This window comes from Narcine bancroftii, chromosome 7 (genome assembly GCF_036971445.1).
Source record: "Narcine bancroftii isolate sNarBan1 chromosome 7, sNarBan1.hap1, whole genome shotgun sequence".
Taxonomy (NCBI): domain Eukaryota; kingdom Metazoa; phylum Chordata; class Chondrichthyes; order Torpediniformes; family Narcinidae; genus Narcine; species Narcine bancroftii.
The window spans coordinates 66,422,440-66,445,255 of NC_091475.1; the positions used below are offsets into that span (position 1 = coordinate 66,422,440).

Sequence of the window (22,816 nt, forward strand, 5' to 3'; positions counted from 1 at the left end):
CATTACACTTACTGTGTTCCCCCAACTACACAATCCATGTCGCCCTTACTACACTATCCATATCCGCCCACTACACTATCCGAAACACCCACCACTCTATCCATGTCACCCCCCAATACACTATGTCCCCCCACTACACTATCCATGTCACCCACACTGCACTATCCGTGCCCCCACTACATTATTCATGTCCCCTTAACACTTATTGTGTCCCCCAACTATACTAACCATGTCATCCCTACTACATTATCCGTACCCGCCCACTACACTATCCAACTACACTATACATGTCCCCCAACTACACTATCTATGTCACCCCAACGACACTAACCCTGTCCTCCCCACAACACTATCCATGTCCCCACTACACAATCCATGTCACTCCAATGACACTAGCTAAGTTCCCCCAATACTCTATCCATGACCACCACTACTCTATCCGTGTCCCCATTACACTATTCATTACCCCCATACACTATCTGTGATCCCCACTACACTATCCTTGTACCCCCACTAAACTCAATACACTAACCGTGTACTCCTACTACATTATCCATGTCCCCCACTTCACTATCCATGTCCCCCCATTACACGAAACGTGTTCCCCCACTATGCTAAATGTGCCCCCACATTAACTATGTTCCCCCACTACACTATCCATGACCCCCTACTACATTATTCATGCCCCCCCACTACACTATCCATGTCACCCCCCACTACACAATCCGTCTCCCTCCATTACACTATTCGTTACCCCCACTACACTATCCAATGCAGCCCCACTACACTACCGGTGACCCCCCCACTACACTAATAATGACCCCATTACACCTACTGTTTCCCCCAACTACACTAACCATGTCGCCCCCTACTACAGAATCTGTAACACCCACTATACTAACCGTGTCCCCACACTACACTATTCATTTCCCTCCACTACAATATCCATGTATCCCCACTACACCAACCGAGTCCCCCAAATGCAACATCCGTGTCACCCCCAATACACTGTCCATGTCAGCTCCACTACACTATCCATGTCCCCTCACTACACTAACCATGTCCCCATTACACTTACTGTGTCCCCCCAACTATACTATCCATGTCACCCTTACTACACTACCCATAACCGCCCACTACACTAACCAAAACACCCACTACACTATCCATGTCACCCCCTAATACACTATCTATGTCCCCCCACTACACTATCCATGACCCCCTACTACATTATTCATCCCACCCCACTACACTATCCATGTCACCCCCCACTACACAATCCGTTTCCCTCCACTACACTATTCGTTACCCCCACTACACTATCCAATGCAGCCCCATTACACTATCGGTGACCCCCCACTACACTAACAATGTCCCCATTACACCTACTGTTTCCCCCAACTACACTAACCATGTCGCCCCCTACTACAGAATCTATAACACCCACTACACTAACCGTGTCACCCCACTACAACATCCGTGTCACCCCCCAATACACTGTCCATGTCAGCTCCACTACACTATCCATGCCCCTTCACTACACTAACCATGTCCCCATTACACTTACTGTGTCCCCCCCAACTATACTATCCATGTCACCCTTACTACACTATCCATAACCGCCCACTACACTAATCAAAACACCCACTACACTATCCATGTCATCCCCAATACACTATCTATGTCCCCCCACTACACTATCCATATCACCCCCACTACACTAACTGTGTCCACCCCACATCACTAACCATATTCCCCAACTACACTATCCATTCCCCCACAAAACAGTATCCGTGTCCCCTTGCTACACTAATCATGTCAGCTCCACTACACTAGCTGTGTCCCCCACTACAGTATCCAAGTCACCCACTACCCTATTTGTGTCCCCCACTACACTAACCGTGTCCCCCACTACACTAACCGTGTCCCCCCACTACACTAACCATGTTCCCCCACTTCAACAACCGTGTCATACCCCACTACAACTGTGTCACACCTCACTACATTGTCCATGTCAGCTCCACTACACTATCCGTCTCCCTCCACTAGACTATAAATGTCCACCCACTACACTATCTGTAACGCCAATACATTAACTGTGTCCCCAACTACACTAAACCTGACCCCACTACACTATCCATGTCTCCCCACTGCACTATCCTTAACCCCCACTACACTATCCATTGCTGCCCCACTACATTATCCGTGACCCCCCACTACACTAACCATGTCCCCATTACACTATATGTGTCCCCCCAACTACACAATCCATGTCACCCTAACGACACTAACTGTCCCCCCCCAATACTCTATCTAGGACCCCCACTATACTATCTGTGTCCCCAACTACACTATCCTTATACCCCCAATACACTCACTACAGTAACCGTGTCCTCTTACTACCTTATCCATGTCCCCCTCTCGACTATACATGTCCCCCCACTACACTATGTTTCCCCAGTACACTATCCATGTCCCCCACTATACTAATCATGACACCCCACTACACTAATTGTGTCCCCCACATTATCCATGTCACCCACACTACACTAACCATATCCCTCCACTACACTATCCATGTCCCCCCACTACACTATCCGTGTCACCCACCAATACTATCTGTTCCCCCTACTACACTATCAATGTCCTGCCACTACATTATCCTTGCCCCCACTATGCTAAATGTGTGCCCCACTGCACTAACCATGTCCCCCACTGCACTGACTGTGACCCCCACTACACTATCCATGAGCCCCACTACACTATCTGTGTCCCAACTACGCTAAACGTGTCCCCCACTACACTAACCTTTTCCCCCACAACACTATCTGTGACCCCCACTACAGTATCTGTGCCCCCATTACACTTAGTGTGTCACCCAACTACACTAACCATGTTGCCCCACTGCACTATCTGTAGCCCCCTACTACACTATCCATAACCCCTACTATACTAACCATGTCCCCCCACTACACTATTCATGTCCCTCCACTACAATATCCATGCCCCCCCACTACATTAACCGTGTCCCCCCATTACAACAACCGTGTTACACCCGACTACACTGTCCATGTCAGCTCCTCTACACTATCTGTGTCCCCCCACTACACTATCCGTGTCCCCCCACTACACTAACTGTGTCCCTCCACTGCACTATTCATGTCCCCCCAACTACACTATCCGTGTCCCACACCAACACTATCCATGCACCCTCACTATGCTATAAATGTCCCCCCACTACACTATGTGACCCCGATTAACTAACTGTGTCCCCCCACTACACTATGTGACCCTGATTAACTAACTGTGTCCCCCCACTATGCTAACCCTGACCCTTACTACACTATCCTTGTACCCTCACTACACTATCCATGCCCCCACTATGCTAACTGTGCATCCTCACTACACTAACCTTGTTCCCTCACTACACTAACAGTACTGCTCCACTACAATAGCTGTGTCACCCCCCACTGTAATATGTGGATCTCCTATTGGCCACCCACTTCAATTCTCCATCCTGTTCCTTTGCAGACAGGTTTGTCCATGTTCCTATGCACAGCTAGACTTAAACCACCCATAAATTGGAGGAAGAAAATTTTCTGACTGGGCCCCCTCCAACCGGATGTCATTTTTAATAACTTCTTTGGCTTTTATTAAATCACCCCCTCCCTCACTTCTTCCCCCTCTCCTTTCCATCTCCTTTTGTACAAACATGATAAATTCTTACCTCGTCCCTTATTCATATGCAATTAATACCTTTTGTTGGTCTGGATTCCTCCCCTATGACTTCTGCAACTTCCTGAGATTTCCTGCTTCTAGCTTATTCTGCTTATTCCTTGAAGAAGGGTTCAGGCCCAAAATGTCAGCGATGTATCTTTCTTTTAATTGACATTGAAAAGACTGTCTGAGTTTCTCCAGCATTACAGTGTTTTTACTTCACTCACAATATCGGCAGACATTCGAGTTTCACCCACCTGATTCAAAGAGGAGTCTATTGTTCTGGTGCCCAAGAAGAGTGTGGTAACTCATATCAACAGTGAGGAAGTGTTTTGAGAAGCTGGCGTTGAAACACCTGCCTGAGCAGCAACATGGATCCATTCAAATTTGCCTACCCTAGTTTCAGCTCTATGGTGGATGCCATTGCACTGGCTACACACAAAGCCCTGGAACACCTGAACAGCAAAGATGCATACATCAGGATTCTTTTTATTAACTACAGTTTGGCATTCACACCATTATCCTTTCAAAACTGATCAGCAAACTCCAAGACCTGGGACTCAACATCCCACTGAATTTCCTCACCTCCAGACCACATTCAGTGAGGATTGGTTAAAAACATCTCTACAAAACCTCATCAGTTCCAGAGTACCTCTAAGTTGAGTTCTTAGCCTCTACTCTACTTCCTATGCATCTATGATGGTGCAACAACCACATAACTTACAGAATCGATTACGATATCACATGCTCTGTTCTTGCTGCTGCCTACAGCAACGAGGTGTTGCTGCCACAGGACTCATACCACCAGGTTCAGGAACAGCTGCTACCCCTCCACCATCAGTCTCCTCAACAACAAATTCAATCAGGGACTGCTTTAAGGACTCTTGTGCACTTTATTATTATTTTTTCTCTCTGTATTGCACAGCTAGTTTGTTTACATTTGCTTATTTATTTACATGTGCATGCATCTTCTTGAGTACAGTTTTTTCCATGAACAGTAAGTGATCATTCTGCCTCACATGCAGAAAAAGAATCTCAGGGATGTATGTGATGTCAAGTATGTACTCTGACAATAAATATGAAATCTAAACTTTGAAATACACTAAAATATCAATCCAATTAGATAAAATTGCAAAAGCTATTCACATCAGCTTTCATCATCTTGTTGGCGCATATTAACAAGATAATAATGAAAACAGCTTTTTGAAGCAGATTAAGCACAGGACAAATTAGAAAAATCAAAAGCCAGGCAATCATTCCACCATTTTATTCCAGCTAAAACTGGTGACAGTGTATCACAAAAGGATGCTACTAATGGTAAACCTATCAAATTAAAATTTATTCAAACACAGCAGGTGTACGATGGGCTTCCAAGTGAAGTGCAGCAGGCATAGCAGAAATAAACAATTCAATTCACCTATAGAGGAAACCATTCCACTGATGATGCTATAACCTTGACCCTCCATTCTATCCAGACCCAAATGAACAATGCCTCAAACTCCAGGCTGCTGTTCATTGACTTCAGCTTGACATTTAATATGATAATTTCTCAGGGTGCTGGTGAAGAAGCTGTCTTTGCTGGGACTCAACACCCCTCTCTGTAACTAGATTCTAGGCTTCTGAATAGAAAGACCTATTTGTCTGGGTCAGTGGCAGAACATTGAGCACCGTCACACTGAGCAAAGTCGCACCATAGGGCTGTGTGCTCAGCCCATTCCTGTTCATGCTACTAACCCACAACTGCATCGCAAGATCCAGCTCCAACAGATTCATCGTTTGCAGATGACACAACAGTAGTTGCCCTTATCAGCAACAATAAAGGGTGCTAAATACAGAGAAGAGGTGGAAAATCTCATGACATTGTGTGAGAATGACAACCTGAGTCTCAATGTGGACAAGATGAAGGAGATAATCTACTATTTCAGGAGGACCAAAAAAATTACCATCAACAACACATCAGTTGAGAGAGTTGAAAGCACCAGGCTTCTTGGAGTCCACTTAACTTATCGTGGACACACATCTCACTTGTCAAGAAGGTGCAACAGTGACTGCATTTCCTGAGAAGACAGAAGCAGCAAAGCTACTGGTCATTATTGTGTCAACCTTCTATAAGTGCTCCTTTGAGAGCAACCGGGCTGGCTACAACACAGTGTGGTACGATTACTGTATGGAATTGGATCAGAGGTCAATCCACAGGACCATAAGAGGGGCAGAGAGGATCACTGGAGTTTCCCTCTCCCCCATCAACATGATCTGAAGAAGGTGTGCGGAATCATTGAGGACCCCTTCCACCATGCACACAGCATCTTTCAGCTGCTCCCATCAGGGAAGAGATACAGGAGTATCAGAGCCAGCATCACTTGACTGAGGAATAGCTTCTTCTCATGAGCAATTGCTTCCAAGCCTTAATGATTTTGGACCGTTGAACTCAGTTCAAAAATTTGATGAGATTGTGACCTAAACAATTATCCTCTTTCTTTACTCCTATCTTAAAGCATTTGTATTAGTTGTTGCAGGTGTGCTAATGATGCTATAGACACTTTGCTCATGGTTTTTTTAATTGAGGATAAAATTCTCTCAGTACCAACAGTGCTGAGGGGCAGATGATGTACAGCTGCAAGTTTTTAGGACTAAATATCACCAACAAACTACCCTGGCTTTTGACAATACAGCTAAAAAAGCACAGAGGGAGCCTAGAGAAATTCAACATGTCCCCAATGTCTCTTAATAATTATTACAGACACACCATAGAAAGTAGTCTTTCCGGATCCATTGGAGATCACAAGAAACTGCAGAGTTGTGAATGCAGCTCAAATCACCAACAAACCAACCTTCCTTCAATGTGTCCATACCTCCTGCTGTCTCAGGAAAGGTGCCATCATCTGGAACACTCCCTTCCATCAAACAGATGACACGTAATCCTGAAAACATGAACTTCTAGAATCAAGGACAATTTCTAAAATGGATCGATCACTGGACTTCTCTCCATAACTTGCTTTTTGTCTCATAACACTGTACACTGCATTCTTTGTTACAGAGAGGGGTGTTGAGTCCCAGCAAAGACAGCTTCTTCACCAGTCAACACTACTGTTGACTTACTTTTGTTTTCTTATCATGTTACCTGCTGTAAAGTATGAGTTGACTTTCTGGAGAGGGAGCAAAACAAAATATTTTACAAAATATATGACATAAAAGCAGTTAAACTCATTTGAAAAATATGATTCATCAGTGACCTCCATAAACAATTCCTTTTCAGAAAGCACTGGAGTTTTGTGTGAGAATGACAACCTGAGTCTCAATGTGGACAAGATGAAGGAGATAATCTACTATTTCAGGAGGACCAAAAAAATGACCATCAACAACACATCAGTGGAGAGAGTTGAAAGCACCAGGCTCCTTGGAGTCCACTTAACTTATCGTGGACACACATCTCACTTGTCAAGAAGGTGCAACAGTGACTGCATTTCCTGAGAAGACAAGCAGCAAAGCTACTGGTCATTATTGTGTCAACAATAAGTCAACAATAAGTGCTCTTTTGAGAGCAACCGGGCTGGCTACAACACAGTGTGGTACGATTACTGTATGGAATTGGATCAGAGGTCAATCCATAGGACCATAAGAGGAACGCAGCAGGTGAAGGAGTATCGTTTATATAGCAAAGGTAAAAATATGACGTTTCGGGCTTGAATCCTTCATCAAGGTATGGGAAAATGTTGGCAGGCATCTGAACAAAAGAGTAGGGGGAGGGGTGGTCACAAGGCAGGAGGTGAAAGATGGAGAAGGGAGGGAGGGGACAGCAGAGATCGAGGGAGGAGTGATAGTTGGGTGAATGGAGGGGGAAGGGAGGAAGGAGACAGCAGTGATTGAGGGAGGAGGGATGGTTGGGTGAAGGGAGGGAGGGGACAACAGCGATCGAGGGAGGAGAGATGGCTGGGAGAAGGGAGGGGGAAGGGGGAGAGAAGAACAGGTTAGCATAAAGCAGAAAAGTCGATGTTAAGGCCATCTAGTTGGAGGTTGCCCAGACAGAAAATCAGCTGTTGTACCTCAACTTGCTGGTGGTCGTAGGACAGTACATAAAGCCATGGAGACACATGTGAGTGTGGGAGGGTGACAAAGAACTGAAATGGTTGGCTACTGGGAGGTCTCTGTCACTGGTGTGGACGCAGCAAAGGTGCTCAGCAAATTTGTCCCCCATCTCTCTGATGTAGAGATGGCCAGAAAGGGAGCTCTGGATGCAGTAAATCAGTCCGGTGAATATTCACACCAAGCTGTGTAATGCTGAAGGGGTACCAAGTATTGGCACCAGGATGTGACAGGGTGCTGAGGTCAGGAGTGGTTCGCAAGGGGCCTTGGATGCTGAAAGAAAGCATCCTGATCATATCAGAAGTTTGGATCTGGAGTTCGGATTGTCCATGGTTTGGACTGAAGTTTGTGTGGCTGCAGAAGCTGGAGGTGAATCCAGGATGCTCAGTAACCTCTCTTTTGCTTCTCTTTCTCTCATTCTAAGGGGGGCATCCTGCTGATGGTGAATCTTTTGTGTTCTTTACACAGCTACTGTGTTTCAGGAAATTATTGCCATTTTCCCAGAAAGCATGCTGTGTAAAAAGATAGGAATGGGAATGACAGTGCCATTCCCATTCTGTTATTTTACCTCATAGACCCCGAGTAAATTTCCCGGAATGCCTGCAGTCTAAAGATAACTGCAGGCATTCCGTGAACAGTGGGCTAATGAATAGGATGTATCAATGACGCATCTTGCAAGTCCCACCTCTTTAATCACTGCACTTCTGGTGTGCTGTCTAAACTCATGTAAGAAAATGGAGATGTGTGAATGACCAATGCTGAGGCCTCCAACATTCTTCAAACTGGTAAAATCACGCAAATGCTATTGAAAAAACATAATTGTTTGCCTTATTGCAGACTAAATTCAATTTTGTGCAATATTGCATGTGCTTTATCACATAAAAATAAAATAATCTTGAATCTTGATAACATACTGCAAAATTGCTAACTGCCATTTATGCAACAAGTTGATTGCTGAATCTGGTTATTTTTCCTCAAATAACATTGTTATCATCAACCATTTTCAAGGTGAAACTAATTGGCTCCTTCAAGATTTATTGTTGTGCATTGCACATTTGACAACTCCCAGCACCAATAATGCTTATCAGCTGTACTGCAAGCCTGCTTTGAGACCACAGACTAGATTTGTTTCATGGAGGTGGTCCTCTTGCATCTCCTGACAGGTAAACTGACCTTAAAATGCATTCTCACAGCAGTAGCATGAACAGCCCTTCAAGATTTTGAAGTTAACTTGAGTAAAGATTGTGAAATATAACCCAAAATCTGGTACAGTGTTAACTTTCTTTGAACCTCCCCTTGTTACAAGGTCATGTACTGTTCTAATACCACAATAGAATTATCAAATGCTACTCCAGTTTATAAATGAGTCATAATTGTCAGCTTTCAGATTTACTGTCAGAGTACATACATGACATCACATACAACCCTGAGATTCTTTTCCCTGTGGGCAAGGCAGAATGATCACTTATTGGTCGTGCAAAAAGAAACTGTACCCAATGTGCACATGTGAACAAATAAACCAACTGACTGTGCACTACATAGAGGGGAAAAAAAATCAATAACGTACACAAGTAAGGGTCCTTAAATGATTCCCTGGTTGAGTTTGTTGTTGAGGAGACTGATGGTGGAGAGGGAGCAGATGTTCCTGAACCTGGTGGTGTGAGTCTTGTGGGACCTACACCTCTTTCCTGATGGCAGCAGTGTGTGTTGGGTGGTGTCTCCCTGATGGTTGCTCTCCGCTGGTAGGGAGGGTTTTGCCTGTAATGTCCTGGGCTGTGTCCACAATCTTTTGCAGGACTTTATGTTTGGGGATATTGATGTCCTCATACCAGACGTTGATGCAGCCAGTCAGCATACTTTGCCAGGGTTTCTGGTAGTATACCAAACCTCCGCAAACTCCTGAGGTAGAAGAGGTGCTGACGTGCTCCCTTCACAATGCCATTAATGTGTTGGGTCCAGGAAAGATCCTCCAAGATAGTGACTCCCAAGAACTTAAATTTGCTCACCCTCTCCATGTATGATCCCCCCATGATCACTGGATCCACACCTCTGGTTTTCCCTTCCTAACTTGGTTTCGGTGATATTGAATGCGAGATTGTTGTTGGTGTGCCATTCAGCCAATTGTACACTAGATTCTCAATTCTAATAAGCTGGTGTCATCCACTGTATCTCACCTGCCTTTGTTATGTCCATTCCAGCATTCTGCTTCATCGGATACACCAGATGTTACTTTATCATCATTACAAATTGTGTAAGGTAGTGTGGACCAGAACTTCTTAGCCAACTTCAGTTTCTCCTTAATGTCAGTGATCTGAGATGTAATGAAAGTAAAGAGCATTTTAATCAGCAACAGCAATGAAATGGAGTCAATGAAATAGTAATTTTGGTCATATAGTTGCAATATATATATATATATATATAATAATTTTACCCCCTCCATAAATCTTCGTCCGCGAAGCCAAGCCAAAGAAAAAAAAAGAAAGAAGAAGAAATTTTAAATATATATAAATAAAATAAATAAAATAATATATAAAGATATTGGAAAGTAAAATTGGAAAAATAAATTTACATCAAACCATTGCTATAATCTGATGCAGTTCAACCTTTCTTTTGCATGACACTTCAATCCTGATATTCGCTGAAAGACTTAGCTCATATTACATAACATTTAAAAGCGTAGAACCATATAACACTCCATCACAGAAATAGGCCCTCTGGCCTTTCTTGATCATGCCAAACTATTTTTCTGCAAAGTCCTTCTGACCTGCACCCGGATCATATCACTCCTGTCCATGCACCTGTCAATTTTTAAAAAATTGAACCTGGATCAGACTGGGAAGAGAATGAGTAGTTTTAACTTACTGAAATTGAGAGCAGAGATTGCGATTGTGGACACAGCCCAGGACATTACAGGCAAAACCCTCCCTACCAGCAGAGAGCAACCATCAGGGAGACACCACCCAACACACACTGCTGGAGAAGGCAGAAGTGTGGAAAATGGGCCAACATTGGGGTTCAACAGAGAGATAACCCCTTCAAACCCACAATCCTGATGATCTTACTCCCAAATGTAAGATCAGTAGACAAGAAAATGGATGACCTGAGGCTCAATCTGAACCAGAGAGATCTGCAAGGCTGCTGTCCTCTATTCCAGTCATAGCGATCCAGGTAGATGACCTTATCTCCTTCAGGGCAGACAGTGATGCTGTTCCTTCCGGAAAGTCTCAGATAGGGGAACTGTGCATTTACATCAATGGGAATTGGTGCACAAATATCTCTGTTATAAAGAACATCTGTTGAGCAGAGTTAAAGTACCTCCTGGTGAATTTCAGACCATTTTACTTCCCCAGGAATTCTCACTCACCCTCATTGCCACAGTTCATCTTCTGCCCTCAGCTAATGAAGGTGAAGCAATGAAGGAGCTTTACGCTGCCATCTGTGAAGCCCAGTCCTCCCACCCTGATGGTGCCATCATTGTAATTCAAGCTCTCCAACTTGAAAACAGTCTGACCATGGTTTCAACAGCATGTCAACTGCCACGAGAGGATTAAAAAGCCTTGATTAGGTGTAGACCAAAATCCCATGTTCGTACAAGGCTGCACCTCATGACCTCTTTGGATATTTGGATCGCAGATCCATCCTGCTAGCTCTGGCAGAATGCTGGCAAAACAAACTAGATCAGTTTGCAGGGAGATCAGGACATGGCCGAGGTTGGGGGGTGGGGGGGCACAGCAGTACTGCAAGCCTGCTTTGAGACCACAGACTAGATTTGTTTCATGGAGGTGGTCCTCTTGCATCTCCTGACGGGTAAACTGACCTTAAAATGCATTCTCACAGCAGTAGCATGAACAGTCCTTCAAGATTTTGAAGTTAACTTGAGTAAAGATTGTGAAATATAACCCAAAATCTGGTACAGTGTTAACTTTCTTTGAACCTCCCCTTGTTACAAGGTCATGTACTGTTCTAATACCACAATAGAATTATCAAATGCTACTCCAGTCGCTAGATGCTCTTGGATATTTATTATCTATTCATTTTTGTACACATTTTTCCTTTTTATTTCAATTAATTATACTACTGTCATTATTTTGGTTGTTGTAGTGCATTTTACAATAAACTTGCTTGGAGCATGTAAGAATTTTGATGTACATGTACATTTTATACTGTATATGATAATAAATTAATTAATTATATCGGATAACAGATTTTTTCAAAATTCCACCTTTAGAAAATCAGTACCTTTTTGCTTTGTTTGGAATATTTTATTTAGAATAAATACATGCATAGATACAGTTTTTTCAAATATCAAAATAGCATACAAAGGAAACTAATGAAACTAAGGAAACATGTTGAATATAAAAAGAAAAAAAAGGAAAATAAAAACTAATTAGAACACCAAATTGAAAATCATTTTGACATTGTAAATTATCGCCTTGTATTAATGTCATCACTTCACTTTCAATTTAACCAGAAATTCTTCCATGGTCTATCAAATTGATCATAAAGTCTAGGTAAGGATAATTGTGGTTGAGTCAAATATGCCAAAAATATCATCTGCAAATAAACTAATCTTATGTTCCATTTAGTTTACCCTAAAGCTTTTAACTGTTCATCTATACAAATCATTTGCACAAGAGGCTCTATAGTCAATATATACAGAGCTGGGGGAAAAGGACACCTTTGTCTACTCAATGTAGTTAAATTAAATGATTGAACTATCTGTCCATTAGTTATTACTTTAGTTTTGAGGGTCTTATAAAGTGCTTTAATCCAATTTATAAAATCAAATCCAAAACCAAATTTACTTAAAACTTTAAACAGAAAAACCCATTCCAGTCTATCAAACTGCTTTTATGAATCTAATGCTACTGTTACACTTAAGTCTCCCCTTTTTTGCGCTAAATGAATTATATTTAATAACCTTGCTACATTTTCAGAGGATTGCCTATTTTTAACAAACCCAGTTTGATCAGTATTTACTAATTTAGGTAAAAAATTGTTCATTCTATCTGGTAATGTCTTCACTATAATTTTATAATCAACACTCAGCAATGAAATTGATCGAAAGGAGCTGATTTTAAAGGATCTCTATTATCAAATCTTTAAATTCTTTATAAAATTCCACAGGAAGACTGTATTCTCCTGAAGATTTATTATTTTGTCAACAATTAAGTGCATAGATGATGAAATATTTATTTCAGATGCATTTTTATGTTTGGGTCAGGATAATGATAATATTTTAGTTGGTGGTGATTTTAATTGTGTTTTGTAACCTTTATTAGATAAATCTCTGAAGAAAGTTAAGAAATCCAAGATGGCAGTTCAGGTTCAAGCATTGATGAAAGATCTTAATTTAGTAGATATTTGGAGACGTCTTAATCCGACAGAGAAAGATTTCTCCTTTTATTCTTCTAGACATGAATCATTTTCAAGGATTGACTTCTTTTTAGTATCGACACATTTACAAGGGAAAATACAACAAGCGGAATATAAAAGTAGGGTGATTTCAGATCATTCTTTGTTATATTTTACATATGAAACTTCTGAGAAAATCAAAGGGGCCTATCTTTGGAGGTTTAATACAATGTTGTTAAAAAATTTGGAATTCATTGATATTTTGAAAAAACAAATTTATTTTTTTTGAAAGAAAATTCTAATTCTGTTCAAAGTAAATTTGTATTATGGGATACTATGAAAGCCTATTTGAGAGGACAAATAATTAGTCATACTTCTAAAATTAAAAAGAATCGATTAAATCTGAGTTTTGAATTAGAGAAACAGATTGATTTAGAAAAGGAATTTCAGAAAGATGCTACAGATGATCAGAAAATAGAATTATCTAGATTGAAATTGGAATATACTACTTTGCAATCTTATAAATTTGAATGTGTGATTAATAGGACTAAACAACGGTATTATGAATGGGGACAGAAAGCACATTATGGTAATGGCGTGGCAATTAAAGAAAGAACAGATTTCGAGGACTATTAATGCTGTTAGACGGAATTCCCTTATCACTTATAACCTCATGAGATTAATGATGAATTTTATTCATTTTATAAAAAGTTATATACACCTGAAGGAAAACAAGAAACTGGATCAATTGATCTTTTTTTTAATCACAGTTGAATTTATCGATATTAGAGGATCCAGATATACAGGAGTTAGAAGAACCATTTACTGATTTGGAAATTAAAATGGCTATGCTGGAACTGCCGAACGGTAAATCGCCTGGTGATGATGGATTTTCGGTTGAATTTTATAAAATTTTTTATGATGATTTATCTACAGTGTTTCGGATGTATTACGTCAAGTTGGAGAACATTATGAATTACCTGAGTCTTGTTCTAGAGCTTTAATTACAGTAATTCCAAAAAAAGATAGAGATCCTTTGAAGGTATCTTCATATAGACCCATTTTGTTGTTAAATGTAGATTATGAAATAATAGCTAAAATATTAGCAAATAGATTGGCTAAATTTTTACCTAAGTTGATTCATATTGATCGAGCAGGTTTTATAAAGAATAGATATGCTTCAGATAACATTTTGGGTGTGATTATTTTGATTAATAGATTTCGACAATCTTCAGATCACCCGATGGTGATATCTCTAGATGCAGAAAAGGCATTTGATAGAGTTGAATGGAACTTCTTCATTTAAAGTTTTGGAAAAATTCAAGTTTGGTCCTTTTTTTATTGGTTGGATTAGGGCTCTATATACTAAACCAGTAGCTAGAGTATTGACGAATGGTTTGATTTCGGAACCCTTTAAGTTAACTCGATCAACTCGTCAAGGTTGTCCTTTATCACCAGCTTTGTTTGCGTTAGTGATTGAACCTTAGCACAGTTGATAAGACAAAATACACAGACACAGGGTATGAAAGTTTTAGACGAGGAGTATAAAATTAATTTATTTGCTGATGATGTATTGGTGTATTTAATAAACCCAGCTCAGGGATAGACAGTTTCAATTAGAAAGTTAAAAATTGAGATGGAGATAAGTAAGAGGATTGAGGCTGTAACTCCTGGGGAGAAGTTTTTGGTTAGTAGAGAGGTAAATCTATTCCTCCTTTTGATGAAGAAGATATAGATACATGTTTTTAGCTTTTTGAAAAGGTTGCTGAGAGCTCAAGATGGTCAAAAGAAAAATGGCCTCTTATGCTCCAAAGTGTATTGAAAGGAAAAGCACAAATTGCATATTGTAGTTTAACTACAGACCAAGTGGAAAATTATGATACTGTTAAACAAGCAGTATTGAAAGCTTATGAGTTGGTTCCAGAAGCATATGGACAAAAATTTAGGAGTTTGGTGAAAATATGGAATCAAACATATGGATTTTGCTTTGAATAAATCTGTATGTTTTGACCATTGGTGGGCCTCAAAAGGAATAAATAATGATTTTGACAGATTGAGAGAATTTATATTAATTTAGGAAATTAAAAGATGTATTCCAACTGAGATTAAATTATACCTGGATGAGTGAGATGTCGGGACGTGGCGGCAAATGGCTAGGTTAGTTGATGAATTTGCCCTAATACACAAAAATACATTTCAGAATAGTAAGCAATTATAGGGAGTTAATGTGGAACAGATTAATAAGCCTGATCAGAAGGTTAATATGGAGCAGACTAATAAGTCTTAAACTAAGTCTGGGAAGAATGTAAAGAGAAAAGGTGAAGGTAAGGTGGGAAAGGACTGAACTTCTGGATTTTTATGTCATTTTTGTAAGAAACCTGGTCATGTTATTGCGAATTGAGTAGTACTGTAAAAGAGATGAGAAAAGAAGGTTCAGACAGTTGAATTTAAAGAGAGCAGATGTTCCAAACCTCATAATCATGTCATGGATATTTTCAAACCTTTTGTGTCAGAGGGCTTGGTTTCAGTAAAGGAGGGAGAATCACAGGTTCCAGTAAAAATTCTTAGAGATACTGGGGCTGCTCAGTCACTGTTGCTGGAAAATGTTTTAACTCTTGATTAGAAGTTGTGACACAGGAGACACAACTTTAATTAAAAGTGCTGGAGGTGAGGTAGAGTCAATATCTCTTCATAACAAAGTGCTAAATTCAGAATTAGTTAACGGACCTGTTGTGGTAGGAGTAATTTCAAATTTACCCATGCAGGGAGTTTCATCTTAGGGAATGCTTTGGCGGAGGATTTTGGCTGAGTTTTGAGATTAACAAATAGACCTAGTAAGGATGAGGTTGAAGAAGATTGTGAGATATATCCTGCATGTGCTGTAACAAGGTCTTTGTCTAAGAAAATGATAGGAGCTGAGGAAGATCCAGTTGATAGCGAGTGCCCAAGAGACTTCATTAATGGATTGTTGTTTACAAAAAGGCAACAGATGAAAGAGCTTGTCGGAGCCGCACATTGTCTGGAGGGAACTAAGAGGGTCATGTGGTTTTTCAAGCAGAGAGAGTCAAAGAGACTTTCTCTCTGAGAAAGAGAGAGAGAGAGAGAGAGAGAGAGAGAGAGACAGAGATCAGTTCTACAGTTTTACAGCAGCAGCTGGGATTGGAACCACATAATGATATAACAGTTTACAACACAGAAACAGCCATATCTGCCCTTTGACTCCAAGCCGGTTCACTTGAACAACTCCATTGGTTCCCCCTTCCCACTCTCCACCCATAACCCTCCAACACCCTCATATCCATCTACACATCAAACCTTCTCTTAAATGACAGAAAGAACCCTGCTGCAATATCTCCTCTGGAAGATTATTCCATTCAGCCACCACTCTCTGAGTGAAGAAACATCCTCTAATGTTTCTCCTAAAATTTTGCCCCCTTAAGCTCAACTTGTGTCCTCTTGTTTTAACCTCCCCTGATCTCAGGGGAAAAGTCTACTTGCATCTAGTCAATCCATTCCTTTCATAATTTTAAGCACCTCTATCAAGTCCCCTCTCAACCGTCTAAGTTCCAATGAATAAAGTCCTAACCTCTAGGTATTTTAAGCCAGGCAACATCCTTGTAAATCTTTTCTGCACCCTCTCTACCTTATCTATATCCTTTCTATAATTTGGAGACCAGAACTGAACACAATACTCCAAACCTGGCCTCACCAATGCCTTAAACAGTCGCAGCATCATTTCTCAGCTCCTATATTCTATGCTATGATTTATGAAGGCTAACATACCAAATGCCTTCTTAACCACCCTATCAATATGGGAATCCACCTTCAAGGAACGCTGCACCAAAACTCCAAGATCTCTTTCTTCTAGTGCATGCCCCAATGTCCTCCCCTTTACTACATTTTGATTATTTTTTCCCGAAATGAAGCACCTGACACTTTTCTACATTAAATTCTATCTGCCTTCTTTCAGCCCAACTTTCCAAACCAAATCCCTCTGTAATCCTTGAAAACCTTCCTCGCTATCCACCACCCCTATTTTCATATCGTCTGGTATTGACTTACCCAATTAACCACCCCATCATCCAAATCATTAATAATAATTATGAACAACAGGGGACCTAGCACCGATCCCTGAGGCATGCCACTCATCACAGGCTTCCATCCCAATGACAGTTGTCCACCATGACCCTCTGCTGTCTCTCCTCCAGTCACCTTTGAACCCATCTTACTATTTCTCTATTAATCTCTAGTGACTGAACCTTCCTTACAAACCTTTCATGTGGAACCTTTTCAAAAGCTTTGCTAAAATCCAGATAGACTAAACAAGCAGTATTGAAAGCTTATGAGTTGGTTCCAGAAGCATATGGACAAAAATTTAGGAGTTTGGTGAAAATATGGAATCAAACATATGGATTTTTGACCTACCTTCATCCACCTTTCTTGTCACTTCTTCAAAAAACTCAACAAGGTTCATCAAACATGACTACCCCTTCACAAACCCATGCTGGGTGCTCCTGATCAATCCCTGCTTATCTAGATATTTATACACACCATCTTTAAGAATACCCTGCTAACTTTCCCTACCACCGAAGTTAAGCTTACAGGTCTATAATTACTTGGTGATACCTCATGCCTTTTTTAAACTACATTAGCAACCCTCTAATCCCTCGGCACCACACACTCCTCGAGTGATCATTGAAAAATCACTGACAGTACCTCCGCTATTTACTCCCTGACCTCCCTTAATGTTCTGGGGAAAATCCCATCAGGACCAGGAGACTTATCCACTTTTACCCTATTTTTTCGATAACTAAGCCATTTGCCTCACTTATCTCACATAGTCCAATGTCCTTTTCTGTCATGAACACAGATGAGAAAAAATTGTTTAATATCTCTCCCATCTGATATGGTTCCTCACACAGATCACTGCTCTCATTTTCCAGCCATCCTATTCTATCCTTAACTCTGCTTTTACTATTCACATATCTGTAGGATTCACTTTTACCTTATCAGCTATTGACACCTCATAACTTATTTTTGCCTTTCTAATTTCCTTCTTAAGGTTTTTTCTGCAATCTATGTAATAATCATACATCTTATCCATTTTTTGCTTCTTAAATTTAGTAAATGGATCCCTCTTATCCTGAACCAACTTCCTAATTTTTCCAGAAAACCATGGTTGACTGGCACGTTAAGATCCTGTACTCCCAATATCTCTTCTTTAAATACCCTCCAAATCTCCTCGACATCCTTTCCAGAAAAAAAAGATCAGCCCATATAATTTTCAGCAAATCCCTTCTCATTTCTTCAAATCTGGCCTTCTCCAACTCGAAGACCTTTAACTTCAGACCTAACCTATCCCTTTCCATCATTAAGCTAAAGCTAATGGACCCATGATCACTGGATCCAAAGTTCTCACCAATGCACACTTCTGTCACCTGCCCTATTTTAGTCCCTAACAACAGCTATAACACTGCTCCCCCTCTAGTGGGCATCTCCACATACTACTGCAAAAAGCAGTCCTGAACACATTGTATAAACTCTAAGCCATCCTCCCCTCTCACTGACTGTGTTTCCCAATCTGTTAGGAAAATTGAAATCCCCAACCAACACCACCCTATTCCTACTGCACATCTTACCTATTTCCTTGCACATTTCCTCTTCTAGTTCCCTCTCCCCATTTGGCAGCCTATAACATAACCTCACCCTTATACCCACATTGCCTCCCTTAATGAACCCTCCAGTCTATCTTGCCTCAGCACTGCTGTAATATCTTCTCTGACAAGTAATGCCACTCCTCTCCCTCTTACTCCTCCAATTCTGTCACATCTAAAGAAGTGAAATCCTGTAATATTTAACTGCCAGTCACAACCCTCCTTCAACAACGTCTCGCTAACATCAACAACATCATAATGCCACGTGTCAATCCACACCTTTAGCTCATCCACCTTCCTTACAACACTCTTCGCATTGAAATAAATACATCTCAGAGATCTCTCGCATCCGACCTTCTACCTATCACCCACTCTACCATTCTCACGATTGTCAATATAGCATCTATTCATTACTTTCTGCTATTCCACCCCAAAATTATGTGTATATGCCTTTTTCCTTTGCCTACAAACCCTCTCTCTGGTGTCCTCCCTTACTTGAACCCCTGTCCCCAGCTATACTAGTTTAAAGCTCCCCTGGCAGCCCTAACAAATGCCCCTGCCAGGAGACTGGACCCTCTGGGCTTCAGATGTAATCCATCATTAAGGTATAGGTTCCATCTCCCCTAAAAAAGGTCCCAGTGGTCCATGAACTTGAATCCCTGTCTCTTACTCCACCCCTTTTGCTGGCAAGCTTGTGGAAAACCCCATTTGGAAGACGGGTTGTGAGTGCCTGGTCAAAGCCCTTGTTGTTCATGCAAGAAGAGGGGACTGTCTGTCTAATGTTTTACTTGAAATAAGAGAAAAAAGAAAGAACTCTGTGGTGATCTGAAAGAAAGAGGTTATAATTTGGAGAACCCTGATGGGGTAAGTTTCTTCAGCAAGACACTGAAGTGGCTGATTAAAAAAGGAAACAGATGAGGGTGTCAGCATACAACAAAATCTCTCTCTGAAAACTGACACGAACCTTCTTGAGCGATAACCATTAACCTTTCAAGCATCAAAGCCTGGTGAACTTTAGAAATGTTAACTTCTGTGCACTAACTAAACAGGGTGTCACTGTTGTGACTCAGCATTAACTACACACGATGTTATGTTTTAAATCAGCATTAACTACACAGGTGGTGTCACTGTCGTGAGTCACCATTAATCAAGCAGTGTGTGACTGCTGTGAGTTAGCATTAACTTCACAGGGACACTGTTATGCATCAGCATTAACTACATAGGGTGTCAGTAACTTGAGTCAGCATTAACTACACAGGGACACTGTTGTGAGTCAGCATTAACTTCAAGGGTGTCACTATTGTGAGTCAGCATTAGCTACTCAGAGTGTCACTGTTGTCTTTCAGCATTAACTGCAGAGAGTATCATGTTATGTGTCAAGGAATATATTTTTTGGAGATAATTGGTAAAATTAGAGTAGGTTACATACATGCACACATTTTAAAACAGATCTTATTTGAAATACTGAAGAATTCATATTCAGTGAACTTTATAGAAAAAAATGGAGAATGTTATGCACATTCTACAATAGGTGCTAATTGAAATGATGTCATCAAATAAATCAACTGGAGACAGGTCGTCTGTGTTGAACATTTTTACAAGGCTTCTGACCTTTCTGCAAAGTGCTCACTCAAAGATCGATGAAAAGTTTTGTTTACCTAAGACAACAGATGAGAGCAAAAGACTAACTCCTATTGTTTGCTGGAGAAGGTGGGGGGGGGGGGTTTACAAGTGAGAGAGTCACATGGGCAGTTGAAGTCACAGCTGAAGCAAGCAGGAAGCTTGTTGGAATTGAAACAGAAAGCTCCAGATTGGCAGATGGCTAGTAGTCTGATGTTTCTCTTGGAATAACAGGAACAGAAAATAACTCTGTGTAGTGGTACCTCAGTTGTGGAAATCATGGAACAACAGATCTTTCTCTGCAAACCCTACGAGAACCTTCCTGAGTGGTAAACATTTACCTTTCGAGCACTGAAGCCTGGTGAACTATATAAATGTTAAATTCTGTGCAAAGAATTGCCTGCAACCAGAGAACTTGGAAGAATGAGAAGAGTGATTGAACTGTGAACCAAAGAATTTTTCTTAAATTTACACACACATTACGTGCGCTTAGAATTAGAAGGCGGTTAAGTTGGGTTTAGTTAAGTTAATAGAGATAAATTAAAGTTTGATTCTGTTTTCATATTTAAAGATAATAAAAAACAACTTTTGTTTAAGTAATTAATTGTTGTGGTGAATATCTATTGCTGTTGGGTTTTTGGGTCCTTTGGGTTTGTAACATATGACACAGGGAGTCACTGTTATTAGTCCACATTTATTGCACAGAAGTCATGACTGTGAGTCAGCATTAAATACACAGGGCATCAGTGTTTTGAGTCAGCATTAAGTACACAAGGTGTCACTGTTGTGAATCAGCATTAACTACACAGGGCATTACTGTTGTTAGTCAGCATTAATTACACAGGGTATCATGTTGTAAATCAGCATTAACAACTCATGGTGTCACTGTTGTGTCTCCACATTTATTGCAAAGGGAGTCACTGCTGTGAGTCAGCATTAACTACTGTTACGGAGTCCAGAGGACCCCAAAAACCAGCAGCAATAGATATAGGAACATAGGAACAAGGAACAGGAGTAGGCCAAAAATGGCCCATCGAGTCTGCTCCACCATTCAATACGATCATGGCTGATCTAATTTATGACCTAATTCCACCTACCTGCCTTCTCCCCATATCCCCTAATTCCTCTATCATGTAAAAATTTATCTAACCGAATTTTAAATATGTTTAATGAAGCAGCCTCAACCACTTCCCTGGTCAGAGAATTCCAAACACTCACTACTTTCTGGGAAAAACTATTTTTCCTCATCTCTGTCCTAAATCTACTCCCCCGAATCTTGAGACTGTGTCCTCTCGTTTTAGTTACCCCGGTCAGCTCAAAAAACCTTTCTACATCTATCCTATCCATACCCTTCATAATCCTATATGTTTCTATATGTTTTTTTATGCACCACAACACAGGGTTACATAAACAAAAGTAGTTTTTAATTATATTTGAACAAGAAAACAGAATTGAACTTTAACTTAACCTACCTAACTACTTAATCCCCCGTCTAATACTAAGCACAGGTGTGTGTAATGTATATTTAAGATTAGAAAAGTTCTTCAGATCACAATCCAATTTCACTGGTTGCAGGCAATTCTTGTACTGTGCACAGAAGTTAGCTTTAACAAAGTTCACCATTTTTTGGTGCTTAACAGGCAAATGGTTACCACTCAGGAGGGTTCTTGCTAGTTTTCAGAGATAGATTACTTTTCCAGGACATCCTCAACTGATTCCTTCTCAATCAGTCTTGCTGATGAAACTTGACCCCTTCAGAAGATCCTCTTTCTTTCAGGTCACCTTTCAGATCGCCAATCTCCTTTGACCAGACAGCCTTCCAACGTTTTCCAGCTTTGTCCTTCTGGAACTAATTTCTGTGTCTCTCCTCTCTGTTTTATTCCCTCCCTCTCTGAGAGGAAATCTCTTCTCCTCTGCCTGCAAAGATCACATGCTCTCCCAGGCAAGCTGCTGTCCATACTTTGTTGCCTCCTGCGAAAAGCATTCTGCAAAAGTCCTGCAAATATTCTGTGTTTTAAAGTGTGTGTGTGCAAGCTGCTCTAACAATTCCTCCCAAACTATCTCTAAATACTCTGTCACACTACACAGTGTATAACTGAAGTGAATCAGCATTAACTGTACAGGGTGTCACTGTTGTGAGTCATCATTACCGATGCAGGGAGACACTTGTGAGTCAGCATTAACTGTAAAGGGATTCACAGTGGTGAGTCAGCAGTAACTCTACAGGGAGTCACAGTAGTGAGTCTGCATTTATTGCACAGGGAGTCACAATTGTGAGTCAGCAATATATTCACAGTGTGTCACTGTTGTGAGCCAACATTAACTTCTCAGGGTGTCACTGTTGCGAGTCAGCATTATCTACAAAGGGTGTCACTATTTTGAGTCAG

General features: G+C 40.8%; 1 protein-coding gene across 2 annotated transcripts in view; it reads right to left on the reverse strand.

Moving 5' to 3' along the window:
• The window catches only part of LOC138738985 (glypican-6-like), a 699,276-nt gene that overhangs the window by 31,520 nt on the left and 644,940 nt on the right, over positions 1-22,816 (reverse strand). For both annotated transcript variants that reach the window (XM_069890288.1, XM_069890289.1), the window contains one exon: positions 9,975-10,111. In XM_069890288.1, coding sequence (XP_069746389.1) covers positions 9,975-10,111 — 137 coding nt within the window. The remainder of the gene's footprint in view (positions 1-9,974; positions 10,112-22,816) is intronic.